This window comes from Tauraco erythrolophus, chromosome 1, assembly GCF_009769465.1.
Source record: "Tauraco erythrolophus isolate bTauEry1 chromosome 1, bTauEry1.pri, whole genome shotgun sequence".
Lineage (NCBI taxonomy): Eukaryota > Metazoa > Chordata > Aves > Musophagiformes > Musophagidae > Tauraco > Tauraco erythrolophus.
The window spans coordinates 113688935-113705703 of NC_141465.1; the positions used below are offsets into that span (position 1 = coordinate 113688935).

Genomic DNA, 16769 nt, shown 5'->3' on the forward strand with positions numbered 1-16769 from the left:
AGCAGGTTAGTTGTTTGGAACCAATAGCTTCATATCATTAGCTTATTCCATATTTTTATTACTGGCCTCTGTACTTAATCAAATGTGGCATATTGGATAGAATCAGTCCCTCTTACTGTGTAGCAACCCGTGGAGAAAACGTGAAGGTAAATGACATACACGCAATATTACTAATGGAAAGAACAGGGTAAGCGGTTTGTTGTTGGTGTTTTTAATGCAATGTATCTAGATCTGTATTGTGTAGTATTCTACATTAATAGTCAAAATCCCAAAAAGAGAGTAGGACCAGATTAAAATCATAATCTCATATTAAAGAACACATTTAATTACTTGGTCATATAACCATTATTCCACAATAAGGTATTTTTGTGCTAGACACTAATTGCACGCTTCTAGTGTGACATCGCGTAATGCAGTGTCCTTGCTGTCACAGACTGGTCATCTTGCGGGTGGAAACTGCAGTGCAGCAGCTGTTATGAAGCCATAAAACGTTAGTGTTGTAAAAGGAATCGTACTTAACAGATTTTTTTTTTTTGTTGCTCTCTTCTATGGCCAATTTACAGGAAACAGAAATATTTTCTTTATCTAGCTGTGGTGTTTTGGTAACCCCAGAAGTCCAAAGTTCTGACAAGAACTTTCATAATTCATGTGAAATTAATTATTTTTATATCTTTTTATTTGTTGCAGAAAATGACACTTGACCGAAGTGCGTAAGTCACCCTGGAAGATTCCCACTGAGCTTTACATCAGCAGCTCCATCCTATGAGGAGGAGGAGGAGGATCCGTCGGCCTTCTTAGCTGTACAATGGGGACTACAGGTGACGACATGGCTTCGGTGGAGCAGAATGCCTCCTTGAACCCTCTGTGCTTTGAGTGTGGCCAGCAGCACTGGACAAGGGAGAACCACCTCTACAACTACCAGAACGAGGTGGACGACGACTTGGTCTGCCACATTTGCCTTCAGCCCTTGTTGCAGCCATTGGACACTCCTTGCGGACACACTTTCTGCTACAAGTGCCTAAGGAACTTTCTGCAGGAGAAGGATTTCTGCCCACTGGATCGAAAAAGACTCCACTTTAAACTCTGCAAAAAATCCAGCATTCTCGTTCATAAACTGTTAGACAAGCTATTTGTTTTGTGCCCCTTCTCGGCTGTGTGTCAGGAAGTCATGCAGCGATGTGACCTGGCAGCACATCTCAAAAACAGGTGAGCGGTGCAGATGCTTGCGTTACATGGTTCTTACATGCTTGGTTAGCCAGTTTGTGTAGTAGGATAAATTGGGGGGCAAGAGGGGAGAGAGGGTTGTTGGTGGGTTTTAAATTTGCAGTAGAACGGAATAGGAAACGATCAGTCTATAAACATGCATGGCTAGAGCACTGGATCCTGTTTTGGACATTGCACATCAGGAATAGTGAGGAGCATTTGGAGAAAGTCATGGGGAGGATGACATGATTCATTAGAGGTCTCGAAAACATGATTTAGCAGAAAAAGTTAAAGAAAATGGGGTTTGTTTATGGTAGGCGAGAAAAGGCTGAGGGAAGGGAAAAATAAAAGATGTGCAAACCACATCTGCAAAGAGGAGGAGATAGTGCAATAAGAACAAAAGAGATTTAGTTCAAATTGTAGGGAAAAAAAGCTTTAGAACAGTCCAGCACTGGCATAGAGTGCCTGGGGGGTGGTTGTGCATTCCCTGCTTTTCAAAGTGGTTATGAACATGTTAAACCAGGCTTTATCAGGAACAGTTAAGGACAGAATTGATTCTGCTTTGAGGTAGGCAGATGGACAGGGTATCTCTCGAGACTCCTAGAAGACCTATTTTTCTCTGTTTAGAAAAAAATCTATTGACTGAACAGGTTGATGGTATGTTGTGTCAGTGTGCTGTGGTTTGGTTTTAGGATTTTTTGTTTATTTGTTTTAATTGCTTATAGAACACTTCCAACACCTTATTAATTTGGTAGAAACTTCTCGGTTCCCAGCAGTGGAAAGTTGTGGTGCAGCTATCATGAGTGATTCTGTGTCAGAGAGATACATTCCATACACTTGAATGTTCAGGACTGTATTTTGAATTGTTAATAATTTTATAGTTGTTCTGCTTTATGCCATCCTACCCTAAATATTTAAATATTGAAAGGAGGAAATATATATATATTGAAAATATATATATATATATATATATAAAATATATATATATATATATTGAAATAGGATTATCAAATTCAGATAGAATGATACTTCATATTGTGCAGACTCATGCACTTTGTTCTTCCAGCAAAGGATTTGCCTCTGTATGACGTGTGCGGTACCCTGCTTCATGAAGGTGTTTCATTCTTCTGTGTAAAGCAATTCGGTTTCCTAATGAAAAACTGTTAAACTTCTTTTGAGGGGTACATTTGACTTCTTTTGGTTCCTTTATAGGCTGGAGAATGCTTTCAGTAAATAAACGGGGTTTTTTTAGACATTAGCTATTTCATGATATGAGTCATGAACAGAGGCTTGGACTTATGTAAAAACTAAAATATGGTGGAATTAATGAGTCAGGGATAAAAAAATATTATACATATCAGTACCAACTAACTTTAAACTGCTTAGAGATTTAAGAATTTACAAGAGGAGTATAGTGAAGAATTATGTAGGGAAGGAAACTATGCAGTCAAAGGAAGTGCATCTAGCTCAAAGGATCCAGTTCAAGTTAATTGCGTCTGATACCAGAAAATATTTCCTGTGTCGACTCAATGCTATATGAAAACCTACGTTCATTTTGCAGAGGGAGGTTTCAGAAAATTTTATGATTATCCCTGCAAAAAAGCATCTAATGGAGAAGAACAAGCATTGCACATATCCATTGTACATAGACAAAAGGCACTAGGGAATACAATTCAATATGGAAGTGTTTTTGTCAGCAGCGTTTGTAAAAACAAGCTTATTGTCTGGCGACTCTTCATGCAAACGGATGGTACGAGTCTGAACTCTTCTGATCTCCTCAGTCACTAGCTGAAAGGAGATCCTTTCATTTTCATGATTTCATCATGGGCTTTGTTCTTACCTGCTTTTCATTCTTTCAGTTTGATACTTTTTTTTCCCTTTATTTTTAAAACCAGCCTGCATAAATGTCAGCAGTTGCCCATTTCATTAGAGTGTTTCATGGTTTGGTAGTCTTATCTGTGCTGGCTCTTTGGGCAAAGAGCCCTCCACATTGGGACTGAAAACCCTGGACCCAGAGGGAAGGACAGTGATGGCTGTGGTGGGATGGAGAGAGATTTCCTTTCCTGTCGCCCTCCCCGAAAGGAAGGTGTGTGCCTCCTCTGCCTGCCCTCGTTCTGGTCCAGCAACGCTGATTGCCACCCAAGTGGAAGGATTTATTTGAGAGATGCATGGACCTACCCCATGAACTTCTTTCTAAGTCTTGATCTTAGTCCAGTTGGAGACTCTTGGAGACCATCTCTGGGTGGAGGGTGACATTGTGGAGGAGAATGCTTGGGAGTCAGGTGTGATGTGGGTGTGCGTGCAGGCAAGTGCTCTGCAGAGAAGGGGAAGAGAGCAGCCACCGCCTGCCTTGGCAATGGCTTGTTCACGTGCGTACTGCTGGTGTGCACCTCTTCCTTCTTCCCCACATTCTGACGGCTTCCAGGGATTCAGAGTCTGGGAGGACGTTGGGTATGCAGAACATGCCATTACCCTACGGACTGTGGTGAGCCTGGAGTTGCCTGGATTTTGTTGGCTTTTGTACCCCCAGCATGAACATGCTCTTGTGGTGTCCATGGCAGGGAGCTACAGGGACTAACAAGGAGCCTTTCTCTCTTGTTTTTTTTTCTTGTTTTTTTTTTATTTCTCTACACAATTTCCATGTTAGCTTAGGCTCTTGCTTGTTTCCTGCAGGCAGGTAATTTCTGATCTGTATGATGACTTGGGGGTGATGAGGCTGCCTAACTGTTTGTTCAATTTATAATCATCATATTAAACTGATTTGATTTTGATAAAAGGCAAAACGTTAGCAAGATTCCTGCTACATATTTGGTTCCTCTTCTGGTTTCCCACTGTCATTTCCCTCAACTTTTCAGTCCGTTTTCCTTGGTTGACATCTCTTTGAGTGATACTAGGGCTGTTTACTACAAGGCCCTGTAATTTATTTGTACATGGAACACTGTATATGCCCGCTTTAGCTATACATGAAATATTCATTTACTTAACGCGCAAGGTCATTATGAAATCCGAGTGAGCTGAGTCACTAGCTTTTCCTGTTTGTCGGCTGGAAAAAAACTTTCAGTTGCAGAAGGCTGCTCATCTTCAATGCCTTCTGTTGTCTCGAGATGCTGATACACATTTTGAGTATATGGAGATTTACAGTTTTCAATTAAGTTTATTTGCAAACATCTGAACACCTGTAAATTGTCATTGCTGACATAAATGATGGTAGCAACTGCATAGTTTGAATTTCATTTTATATGGATTAGTGAATCCAGTAAAATTCTACTACTGATCATTAAATTTAGGAAAGAAATATAAAATTCAGCATTATTATAATTTTCAGCATAGATTAATATAAACCAGTCTGAACAAGCCCTTAGAATGAGCTAGTTTGTATTTCTCAGAAATGCAGTATAGTTGGTTAGTTTTTGCTGTCTAAAAACATTCACACTCAGGTTTTCCAGTGTTGTTATAATCGGCTCCATTTGAGCATAAAAGCTGGAAGAAAATGTCATCGTATCCAGCAGGCATCCTGGAGTGTAAGGTTACTGCAAGCTGCTTCAGCAAGGAGATGAGAGGCATGAGACACCAACTCGATTACATCATGGTGACTAATTGCACTCCACGATACCTCATTGCATAAAGAAAATATTCTTGCTTTATCAGTCTTTTGGTTTTGTCACATTCACTTGGAAGCTGTGGTTTTCAAAGTTAAACACAATGCACGTAATCTGATTTAAAGGAAAAAAAGGCATGAGTAATGCTGAGTTGTACTGGTTTTCCTACTCACTTGCTATAAAAAAATTGTTATCGTTTAGTAAACTAGGTGCCAGTTCCACTTCTAAATATCAAAGGTAAATTTATCAGAAGGAAGTCCAACAAAAAATTTATTGGGCTTTTCTATGTATGATTTCGATTCAGTTAATTCTTACAGATTTTTCAGACCTGAAGAAACTCCGCTGTACAAAAACATACTCTGAAATTCATACAACTTTTTAATGAGAAGGTTAGGTCTTGTGTTTATGTATTGCTTTTGAGTTGGGCTTCAGTTTTCCCCTCCTATATTCTCCTATGGTAGCTTAAGTTATCATTTTAGATGGATACATTCTTCCAAATGTTTTACTGTTGAGGCCAACATTCAAGCCAATTTTATGGGAAGTTAATTTTGAAATTGATACAGGATTGTATTTTCTGGACTTGAAGAAATTATTGAGCTATTCACTGTGTGTCAGTCAGCATGCTTAATATGTCAGTTTAGATTAACAAGATGCACAGGAAAATTCATTGTATAGATACAGAATTTTATAATTCGGAATCTTGGCAATCCCGGTGACGTTGGTGTTTATGATAGTGCTGTTGAGTCCTGCTCTTCCCACGCAGCCCCATGTTAGCTGTGAGCACTGCCCCTGCCCTGCTCTTTGTAAAACCAGGAGAAGTGAAGAGGGTCTGTAGGATTTAACCCTCTTTTGGCAGGTCTTTTCTTGCACCTGACTAGCGGATAGGCAACAGATTCAGAGTTTCTGTGTGCCCTGCGGACTCTTTCCGTTGCTGGAAAGGTGAAGGGTCTTCCTCTGGTGTTTCTTTGCTCCAAAGCCACCTGGCTCCTTGTAGGCTCCTCAGATCATTGTGTGCGAGAGGCAACAAAACCACTCTTTTTCTTTTCTTTTTCCTGAGTCCTGTCTGATTCCCAAATCAAGATAAGTCCTAGTGCCTCATTTTCTTTTTTCTTTTTTTTCTTTTTTTTTGTGGCAAAAGAAGAAACAAGATTTGAACACTTAACTTTCCAAAGCAGCGCCGTGTTTTACTCTGAATTGCAGCTGTAAATCTTGCCAGCCTTACTGCTTAAGGTCACTTTGCTGGCAAAGTTTTATGAGCAATAGCAAAGCAAAGACATTTAGGTTGCTTCTCTGCAGTCTTTGCTTGAATTCAGCTCCTACTTGGAAAACGATTTAGTGCAACTGGCTTGAGGCTATTTGATGTGTTTGCTTTTATCGAACCTCTAGACTGGGCAGAAGCTGATGGCATAAGTTACAATGAAATCTTTCTTTTCAGTAGTCAGTGAGCAAATGTGTTTTTTGAGCCCCTACTGTTATTTCACAGAATACACTGTAAACTACATCTTAATTTTGTATGAAAGCTCTTTTTATCTGCAGAGAGGGATTGCTGCTAGTGTTCCAAGAGTCAGCTTCTAAATGAGAAACCCAGCAGACTTGGCTGTTAAAATTAAAAAAAAAAAAAAAAGAGAGAAAAGGAACCAAATCAAAAAAAAAAAGAAAACTTTTCTTCTCTGTCTGATATGGATTTAGAGCAGTCGAAGGTAAAAACTATGCTTTGTTACCATCTAGAATTGAGCAAAAGCTGATGCTGAAGGGAGGAGAGGAGGAAGTCAGTTAATATAAGCAGAAGCTCATTTAAAATCCCAAGAACAACTGCCCTTTGAGTTTCCCAAAAAATAACATCGCTCAGTTTCTTTAACTGGTTGTTTGAGTATCTCTACTCTTGAACATTCATGAAAGAAATTAAATAATACCTGGAAATTCTAAAAAACATACCTGCCTTTCTTCTCGCTCCTAGCCAGGATATTCCAGCTTTGTAGGTAGATATGAACTGCTGTTCTGGTAAGACACATTTCAGTCTCATTTCAGCCCTTATTTATGCAATTTGTTGTATGAAAATGATTCCTGTATGCGTAAAAACAATGGTCAATGCTTGTTTTGATCCCGCGATGCCCATCTGTGTTCATTGCTTGTTACAAGATTTGGTCCAAAATGCTCTTTATCCCAAATATTTGGCAAAACCAGTATTAGTGAAGGTGTGCACCTTTAGAGATTTATTAGTTCTTGCTAACTGTTACAACTGCTGTATGGTTTTGCTGTTTGTGAATAATACATTCCTAATGCCAATAAAAATCTTTTTGTATTGGAAGTGGAAATGAAAAATCTCCTTATAGAATCATGGAATCACAGAATAGAATCATAGAATGGTTAGGGTTGGAAGGGACCTCAAAGATCATCTAGTTCCAACCCTCTACTACACCAGGTTGCCCAAAGCCTCATCCAACCTGGCCTTGAACACTTCCAGCGATGGGGCAGCTACAATTTCTCTGGGCAACCTGTTCCAGTGCCTCACCGCCCTCTGAGTGAAAAATTTCTTCCTTATATCTAATCTAACTCTGCCTTCTTTCAGTTTAAATCCATTCCCCCCTTGTCCTATCACTACATGCCCTTGTAAAAAGCCTCTCTCCAGCTTTCCTGTAGGCCCCCTTTAAGTACTGGAAAGCTGCAATAAGATCACCCCGGAGCCTTCTCTTCTCCAGGCCAAACAGCCCCAACTCTCTCAGCCTGTCTTCATAGGAAAGGTGCTCCAGCCCTCGGATCATCTTTGTGGCCCTCCTCTGGACTCGCTCCAGCAGCTCCATCTCCTTGTGTTGGGGACTCCAGAGCTGAACGCAGTATTCCAGGTGGGGTCTCACGAGAGCAGAGTAGAGGGGCAGAATCACCTCCCTTGACCCGCTGGCCACGCTTCTTTTGATGCAGCCCAGGATACGGTTGGCTTTCTGGGCTGCCAGCGCACATTGCCGACTCATGTTGAGCTTCTCATCCACCAGCGCTCCCAAGTCCTTTTCCTCAGGGCTGCTCTCAATCCATTCTCTACCCAGCCTGGACTTGTGCTTGGGATTGCCCCGACCCATGTGCAGGACCTTGCACTTGGCCTTGTTGAACTTCATGAGGTTCTCACAGGCCCACCTCTCCAGCCTGTCCAGGTCCCTCTGGATGGCATCCCTTCCCTCCAGTGTGTCCACAACACTGCACAACTTGGTGTCATCTGCAAACTTGCTGAGGGTGCACTCGATCCCACTGTCCATGTCACCAACAAAGATGTTAAATAGATGTGTTTGAATACTAATACTAGGCTTTACTGCTTGGTAAGTAGCATATTGTGTTTGAAGACCTTGGAACTGGCATCTCATGAATTAATGTCTCCACCAGACAACTACATTCCTGGCAATTCAGTTGCACTATACCAGGATAAAAGTCATGATCTCTTACAGTTACTGGTTAATTTGAGGAAGAATCTGTTTGGGTTTTTTTTGCCTTTTTTGCCTTTTCTTTTTTGCCAGAATCCCACAAAAGGGATTCTGCTGAGCTGAGTAGGTGTGCTCAGGAGGCTGGTTACGTTCTTGATATTAGCCTTTGAAATGGTAATTAAATATCATTGGCAAAAATAAACCTCAAATCTATTTATATTTTGTGCGACGACTTTCATCAGCTGCCAGGTAATGATGGGGGAATGTGCTCTGTGAAGGAAGGTGGGGAGGACCTGGCTATGGTTTGGAAGGCTTTCACAGAAATAGGATGCTACCAGGGGTGATTTTTATCCAGTCCTGGTTTGATACAATTTAAAAAACAATAAATTGCCAAGTTGTGCTTTGCCGTCTACACCAGCTCCTTTGGGATCCGTGGACCTTGTGCACTGGCAGAATAAGAGTCAACAACACAGTGTTTTGGCAGAAGATGCCACAGGAAATACCCGATTCATAAAGTAGTCCAGTAAGGCTGGATGGACACTGGCCCAAGCTTGGTGGGATCGAAGTGTGGTCCTCTGACAGTGTCAATTTTGAGCTGTTCATTCACTTTTCTGCTGAAAACCGGCACCCCTATAGCGGAGTGGTTCAGGGACAGGAAGGACGTGCAGCTTGGAGTGGCTTTGTCCTAAACTCTTGCAGACCGTTGTGGGAGAGCACATCTGTCAGATCTCCCAGTAGACAAGAGGTTTCCTCTGAAAGAGCATTGACCCCTGCCGTGTTCCTACAGAAGTGAGCGATGTTGGAGATCTATGCTTTCTCTTCCTCTTGGTAGTGCTAAGATTTGGGGGAGTGTGGGGCTAACCCATTAAGTTAAAGTATTTTAGAAATTTTGAGGGAAGGGATTGCATCTTTCCTTTTCTTGGCCTTTTTGGGATTCTTGTTTTGAGGTAAGCATTGTGAAATGGTGAACAATAAAAACTTCCTGCTGAATTTCACCTGTAACTGTGGGTCTCTGGCCACCAGAATAAATTGAGACCAGCCAGATTTCTTAGCCGATCAGTCCCACTATGCCAGTGATTTTATGTGGTAAATATTACCTGGGCGAAACCAAGAAGTAGGGTTGTGTTCAAACTATTTCACAGAGCAAAGCCTTTCAAGTAATTTTGATCTTTCGAGCTTGCGCTTTCTTCACTTTAAAGAACAAGGTGACCAGGAGGTGTAAAACACGAAGCCTTGCGGAAAGCCCCAAGAAACGATTTAAGTGTGTCGTTTCATAATGTTAACCATCTCTAATTTATATATTTGTGCGTATTTTGCAACACATTTGGATTACCTTATGCCATTCTTCTAAATATATATATATCATGATTTTAAAAAAAAATATACAATTTTATGTATGTATAATGCTGCTGGGGATCAAAAAAGCTGTACAGGTGTCTTTATCAGCATTCATCGGAGCTGAATAACTTTGTTCATGCTTCTTCAAAATCCCTCAGACCGAAACAGTCTAACCATGTAATTATCAAATCCCCTTTGCAGAATGTCAGAACGTAATTGTGATTTCAAAACATTCCGGTTTAACAAGTTAGGACTTTGTTAGACTTCTGCTGTCTTTTACTCTGTTAACATGTTTCTTCTCCTGTTGCAAAAATAAAGCATTTCTTCTTTTGTTAAAGCAATCTGTCAAGTTCCCAAACAAGGAGTCCTTTCAAGAGCACAGCTCCTTTTTTCTGAAGCTGCTACAGTCCGAGCGTCTTTAGGTGGTCAGCAGCTCCAGAAGCAGGAACTTTAAGGACATCAAATACTGTAAGAAGTGAAATAGCAGAAGCTGGCAAAACTGTCACACAGGCAGATGTAAGGTTGATGTCCACGTCCAATTATCTACGTGTAAACATAAGGCCATTCGATAAATGAAGGCTTTCCATGAGTTTGCAACATTGCAGCCCTTCTTTGAAATAACCTATTGTAGGATTTTAAACATGAGCAAAAAAAAAAATTGCATTAGTAATAATGGGAACTCAAAAAAATTAGTTTAGCGTGAAAAGCACCAAATGCTGATGGAACATTGTTACATGAGGGAAAGCAAAAAATTGCACCTCCTTTGCGAAGTCAGGAAGAAAAAAGAGGAGACAGGAGGAGGATGAAGCACCTTCTGCTGATTGAAGAGGAGACGATGAGCAGAGATGTAACTTTTGCTCAACTTCTCATACAAACTCCTAGACCAGCATAGTTTTTTTTCCGTATTTTAACACTTGGATTGTGATATAGGTAAAATTTTCATTTCTTTACTCCCCTGAATGACTCCTTCTCTTGGCTGACTAACGTGAAAGGAGATTGCTTCAGTGGGTCTCCAGATGTGTCTCTGAACATGTTTCTCATCTGTGGAATTTTATGCCAGTCCTGTTTAATCTTTTCAGCAAGGCTGTCTTCCAGAACTGGAATGTACATAACAGAATAAGTCCATATTCAGCAGGTGTTACAGCGCATTTAGTTCATGGCTGAAAAACTTATGTAGTAGAGGTTTTGTAAAGAAGGTAGTATTGGTTTGGGTTTCTGTGCACTAAAACATTTTTCGGCCTCTAAATCCAATGCGTTTCATACTTTTTATGATCAGTTTAAGGCTGTGGCTTTGAAGAAGAGCAATTTCATTTGATGGAGTACTTGGGCATTTTGTGCTACAAACATTGCCGCAGGCTTGAAGGGTGGTATCAACTTTGTCTTCGCAGGTGTCCTGGGGCTTCTCATCGAAGGGTTGCTCTGGAGAGAAGGAAAACAAGCAAGCTGCAAGCAGAAGCGGAGAGCGAGAGCAGTCCCGGTGGGACGGAGCAGCCTAGCAGTTTATCTCCGGACGCAGATCAGGGAATAGTGCCAGCCGAGCAGAGCTTCACCTCGCCTGCCCTTCCTGCCTGGACAGACGAGACCGGCATCGACAATCCGCCTTTTGAGGAGAACACAGTGGCAGACAGTATGTCATCACTTATCTTCTCGAGTCTCTTTTATCAGATGTGGAAACATTTGTGGTGTCAGAGCTTGTCTCTCGCCAACTGTGAACACGCGTCTTCATTTTCTGCTCTTTTCTCTTGTGATTCCTGGAGAAATATGAGGGGGTTTCAGTTATGTGCAAATGCACAACTGGGATAAGGTCGCACTTAGGAAGGAAAGAAATCTCTCGGAATGAGCGCTAGATACCATGGAGCTGTATCACCATGTATCATATCATGATGCAGTAGTTCACATTAATCTACTAGTAGCGCTGGCCTTGCTGTGAGACGGAAGGAGCATATTTTCTGTAAAATTACAAAATTTGTTTTCTAAGATGAGATTTTTTTTCCCCTCTTCTCCTTTCCCCCCTGCATGGATGAGCAGCCTTCCCACACGCGGAGTGCTGTCCTGCTCAAACGAGAAGGCAGCTGCGTCACTCCTGCATCCGTCTGCACTGCACGAGCAGTAACCTCTAGCATCTGGGATTTTAGAGAATAAGTGCTGGGCCTTACCACAGAGGAAGGTGGTCCTGTCCTCTTCCTTCTCCTTTGTATTTCCCATCTTTTACCATCCTCCTTTTTCCTCTTCAGTTGTCTCCATGTTTGCATCAGAACTGGGCTCCTTCTCTTGACCCAGTAACTCAATGGCAGCTTCTAGTGCAGTTGTGAGACTAGCTAACGAAGAGGCATGATCAAGTAATGCTCCATGAGGTCAGCCCCAAAACACATTTTTATCATCATCATCAAATTTGAATACACAAGTGATCAAATTGGAAACAAAGTGTATTAAATTTATTATAAAGGATGGGATCCAAAGGGTTCAGAATATCCTTTTCCAATAAAAATAACCCAATTTCAAGAAGCATGGATGCTACTCAGTCATTACAGAGCTATTTCTAATGAGCTAGGTGTTCCAGCAAGTAGTGGAACTAATCCGATTGCAATTGTTTAGTTTGTTGTTCAACTGTTGTCATGTGGCCTGTCTGCATTGTCCTTTCGTGATTTGCTTTACTGAAAGTGAATGAGGTATAAGGATATTAATCGTCTTTCTTTTTATAAAATAATTGGCAGCAAATCAACAGCCACCTACCTTGCCTGAAGGAGAGATCACTACTATTGAAATTCATCGGTCCAATCCTTACATCGAATTAGGAATTAGCATAGTGGGTGGCAATGAAACGCCTTTGATCAACATTGTCATTCAAGAGGTTTATCGAGATGGGATCATTGCCAGAGATGGAAGACTTCTTGCTGGAGACCAAATACTGCAAGTATGGAACCTAATTCCGCATTCTGTCTGCTTGCTTTCCGTTCACTCCTTGCAGAAGCTGCCTGTTAAATGAGATGGGAGATTTTCCTTGTCGAACTGCGTTGTGTAAATGTTAGCTTTGCAGTGATCAGTTGGAAGGCAAATTAATATTCAGAGCAGAGCCTCTTGTTCTAGCACTTTTGGCTGTGATGCTTTATGTTGTTTGTCAGACCAGTCCCTGGTATAATTTTTCCTCCTTAGCATCTCTTATCAATGTTTAAAATATGAGTTTATTTTTCTGTTTTAAAATGTTTTGGACTTGGTCTTTATTTCAGCTCCATGCATGCTTTCCAAGGGAACCCAAGGTTACTTCTGGCTAACAAGTTGGCATAATTTGTCCTATATAAAAAGCAATTTGTGGATTGTAAGGCTGACTTCATCTAAACTGTTATTTTAATCTGGCTTCACTGTTACCTTCCAATAGCCTGGGCAGTTGACCTGCCTTTTTCAGTATGTGTAAAAGAGTCGGTGATATAGAATATCACTGGCATGATTTGAAGCAAGGTGCTCTAAATATTTTTTAAAAAAAGCAAACAAACAATTAAATTTTAAGTTAGTTATGATCGAATGTGGACTTTTGTTACGGTTTTAAGTAATTAGCCACAACCACTGTAAAAAGATCGAAGTCTATTAATTTTGGAGTTTCAATTTTATGTTAGGGGGAGGAGTTGCTTATAAGACTCTTAAGAATGGCACTAGCTGAGTTCTACATAAACAACAGTCCTCCAGCTTTTTTCTATTTTTAATCATTCCACCTGAAACGAGTATATTACCATCATTTCAAAATGACTTCAGTAACAATGTTTGCTTTTGATCTGTTAGCCTAAGATCAGTCCAGATTTCGTATCAGCCTTTTTCGTTTCACTTTTTTGACATCAAGCCGATAGAAGTAGCTTAAATAGTGTAGTTACTCTTGGTATGAAATTAATTTGCACTTCTGAAAATAAAGTCCCTTTTGAGAAACGTGCCTTTTTCCTCTCTTGGAGCTTTAGCATGGTGGCTGGCCAAGAAAGTAACCCAAGAAATTTCTAAAATATTGCCTTTTTAACAATCAGTTGTAGGCACTGATTGAATGCTGCCTAATTTTATTTGAATATTAAAGGGCTCTTCTTCGTTGCCAGAATGAGGAGCTTGAGCTCCGGTGAAGCTTTGGAAATCCTTGCTGTTTGGGGAAGTGTCGGTTATAGTTTCCAAAGCCATAAGTGGCAATAAATTGACTATAAATAGGATTTATAAGATGCAGTGAGGCTTCCCTATCAATGTGCTGGCACTGGGGCTGTCGGGTGCTGGGGGGATGTCCATCAGAGACCTGTCACGCCGAGGGAGAGGTCCAGGAGGTAAAAGCCAAACTTTGTGGAAGAGACAATATCTTTATTGCTTTGAATTTACCTGTGCAGGTGCTGAGCTGTTGTATTAAAATGTTGGGGCATGGTCTCTGCCAGCTGTAATTAAGTGCAGTTAGATGCAGCTCCGCGTGCACACTTCAGTCGGGTGTTTCTGAAAATGTCTTCAAAGGCTTTTGTGAGCAGTAAAGGACTAAAAGAAGTCAGAAAGGACTGCAAGGTGAAACTCAGCATTTTCTTGCCCAGTCAAACAAGAAGTATTACCCTTTCGAGATCCGAGGGAACAGCATTTAGTAACAGCTACATAAAAGCGTGTTCTGTCTGCAAGGTATAGATAGGTGCCTAACATTTTCAAAGTGCTCTACAAATTGTCCCTTTTTTGTGCTGGACTGCGACTGTAATTCATATAAAACATGTCCTAATGAGAATCTCTTTCCCCAAGAAATGCTAAGGCTGTTTTATTCTGAAATTGTGAACTGCCTTGTAGAAAGAAGAATTATGTTTTATTGCATATATTCTTCCGTGCCCTTTGAATGCTTCCATATTTTATGTATTTAATTTAGCTAGCGACAGCTAAAAATAAAACTAGATTTAATTTAAGGGCTCTGACAGATGAGCCCTGGTGGGTTTTGCTGGTGGCGGCTCTAGATGTTATTTCTCCTAGCTATGCCTCCTTTCCCTCTGCCCAAGGTTACAGCCTGTCCCGGGGCAGTAGCAGACCAGGACACGGCCGTGGGTTGGTGTCGGAGCTTGCGGCGCTGCTGGGAGAGGCAACTTCATACTGAGCGTTGGGCTGGAGGATGGAGGTGGCTCAGGGAGTGCTTCCTTCCGCTTCACTGCGGGAGCCGCAGCTGCTCGCAGGGGTGGGGTACCGGTGGGTACGGCTACCCCTTTGCCATGCTGAGACCACCACGGCCAAATCGCTTGGGTTGACCTCTTGGAGCCCCTCAACTCGGATGCGTGATGTAACTGTGATTACTGTCGTACATAGATTTCTGGGTCCTTTCTCTTCCTACTGTTTTTAAGTGTTAATAATGCTATTAGGTGGTGGGAAGCTGCTAGTTTATGTTTTTACTTACTTAGGTTGCAATGGGGACCGTTAAAAGGCTTAGGTAAGACAGGCCAGTATAGTCTATTTGGTGTTAGTTTCTCTCTGTGGAAATTATGAGGCAGGGGTTCCTCTATCAGGGCACAGTAGTACGTGCTAAGGAGGAATTTTAGTGTTAACTTTGAACCCCTTCTTACAGAACAGGCAAATACAGCTTTTGTGCTGGTTTTTGTGGTGCTTCTGTTTTCTGCCAAATCTCATTGCGCTGTCAATTTTTATCTCAACTTTATAGCGCAAGAAATGACTGAAGATTATTGATCTTTTCGTCAGTGGGCCACATAGCAAATGCAGTTCTTGTTTATAGGGAGAGAAAGTTTCATCTGTTTTTCATTTACATCTGAATTTTGAGTGATACAGGTTATAAATCTGAAATTCTAACCTAGTTGAAGTCAGTGAGAAATCTCCTAAGTTCATGCTAAGACTGAAGAATAGTACAACCACCTTTTTCTACTGTTCTAATGAACAAATGTCATTTTCTGGATTTCAAGGTTTTTTTAAATTTTTCACTTCATGGAAGTACTGTATATTGTTAGACATAAGCGTTCTGCAGAGATTTGGATGTGGTTTTTTATAGCTATTATTTTATAGTTTTAAGTGATTCTGGGCTTGACACTGAAGGCACACATAAAGTTCTTGTCCTGGAGAGCAAACAATGTAAAGATCCGAGGAAGAGAAGTGTAGGAGACCAGAACAAAAGCCATAGACTATGATGACAGAGGGTGTTCACTGTTAGAGAGATGATGTCACCTTCGTGGAAAAAGGCCTCAGATTGCACCAGGGGAGGTTTAGATTGGATAGTAGGAAAAATTTCTTCACCAAAAGGGTTGCCAAGCATTGGAACAAGCTGCCCAGTGAACTGGTTGAGTCGCCATCCTGGAGGTACTCAAAAGACCTGTAGATGTGGTGCTTAGGGACATGCTTGAGTGGTGGACTTGGCAGTGCTAAGTAAATGGTTGGACTCAATCTCAAGGGTCTTTTCCATCCTAAAGATAGGTTTGTAGATTGAACAGCCAATGCGGCTTTGCAGGAGAGGATAGAAGGACGAGAGAGGAAGCCTGGCAGGATCAGATATGTAGTTACTCCAAGTTTTGCAGTGAGCTCTGAATTCAGTTTGGAGAGGACTTTACTTCTGTAACACACCCGAAAATGTCATTCTGATTTTTCTTGTTGTTATCTTCATCGTTGTTTTGCAGGTCAATAGCTTTGACATAAGCAACGTGTCTCACAACCACGCTCGAGCAGTGCTTTCCCAGCCTTGCTCGGTGCTGCACCTCACCGTGCTGAGGGAGAGGCGGTTCGGCAGCCGCACGCACAGCCACGGGGACACTGCCGGCTCCTTGCGGGAGGACAGCTTCCAGGTGACGCTGCATAAACGCGACTCCAGCGAGCAGCTTGGCATCAAACTCGTACGCAGAACAGACGAGCCAGGAGTTTTTATTCTAGACCTTTTGGAAGGGGGCTTGGCTGCTCAAGACGGCAGGCTCTGCAGCAATGACCGTGTGCTCGCGATCAATGGACATGACTTGAAGCACGGGACACCTGAGCTCGCTGCTCAGGTTATACAGGTACTTTGCATTTCCTACCTGAGTCCTTAGCTCAGCTTTATTTCTTGGGCAAAGCCTGGGGTACAGTCTGTCTGGGACAGAACAGCTTGCGTAACGCCCGAAAGCCTGCAACAATGGCGATTCGCTGTGATTTATGTTCTGGAAATAATAGTGCAAAATAATGTCTGCTTTGGCACCTAGCAGATGAACTTCACCTCCTCAGAAGTAAAAAGTGCATTAGTCTTCCCTGGCATACAGCCTGAGGGTTGGAA

At 41.6% G+C, this 16769-nt stretch overlaps 1 protein-coding gene across 1 annotated transcript in view; it reads left to right on the plus strand.

The window, feature by feature from the left end:
• Nucleotides 1-790: 790 nt before the first annotated feature.
• The window catches only part of LNX2 (ligand of numb-protein X 2), a 29580-nt gene continuing 13601 nt past the window's right edge, over nt 791-16769 (plus strand). Inside the window, exons 1-4 of the mRNA XM_009991373.2 lie at nt 791-1206; nt 10939-11177; nt 12265-12464; nt 16147-16518. Of these exons, the coding sequence (XP_009989675.1) occupies nt 806-1206; nt 10939-11177; nt 12265-12464; nt 16147-16518 (1212 nt within the window). The 5' untranslated portion in view covers nt 791-805. The remainder of the gene's footprint in view (nt 1207-10938; nt 11178-12264; nt 12465-16146; nt 16519-16769) is intronic.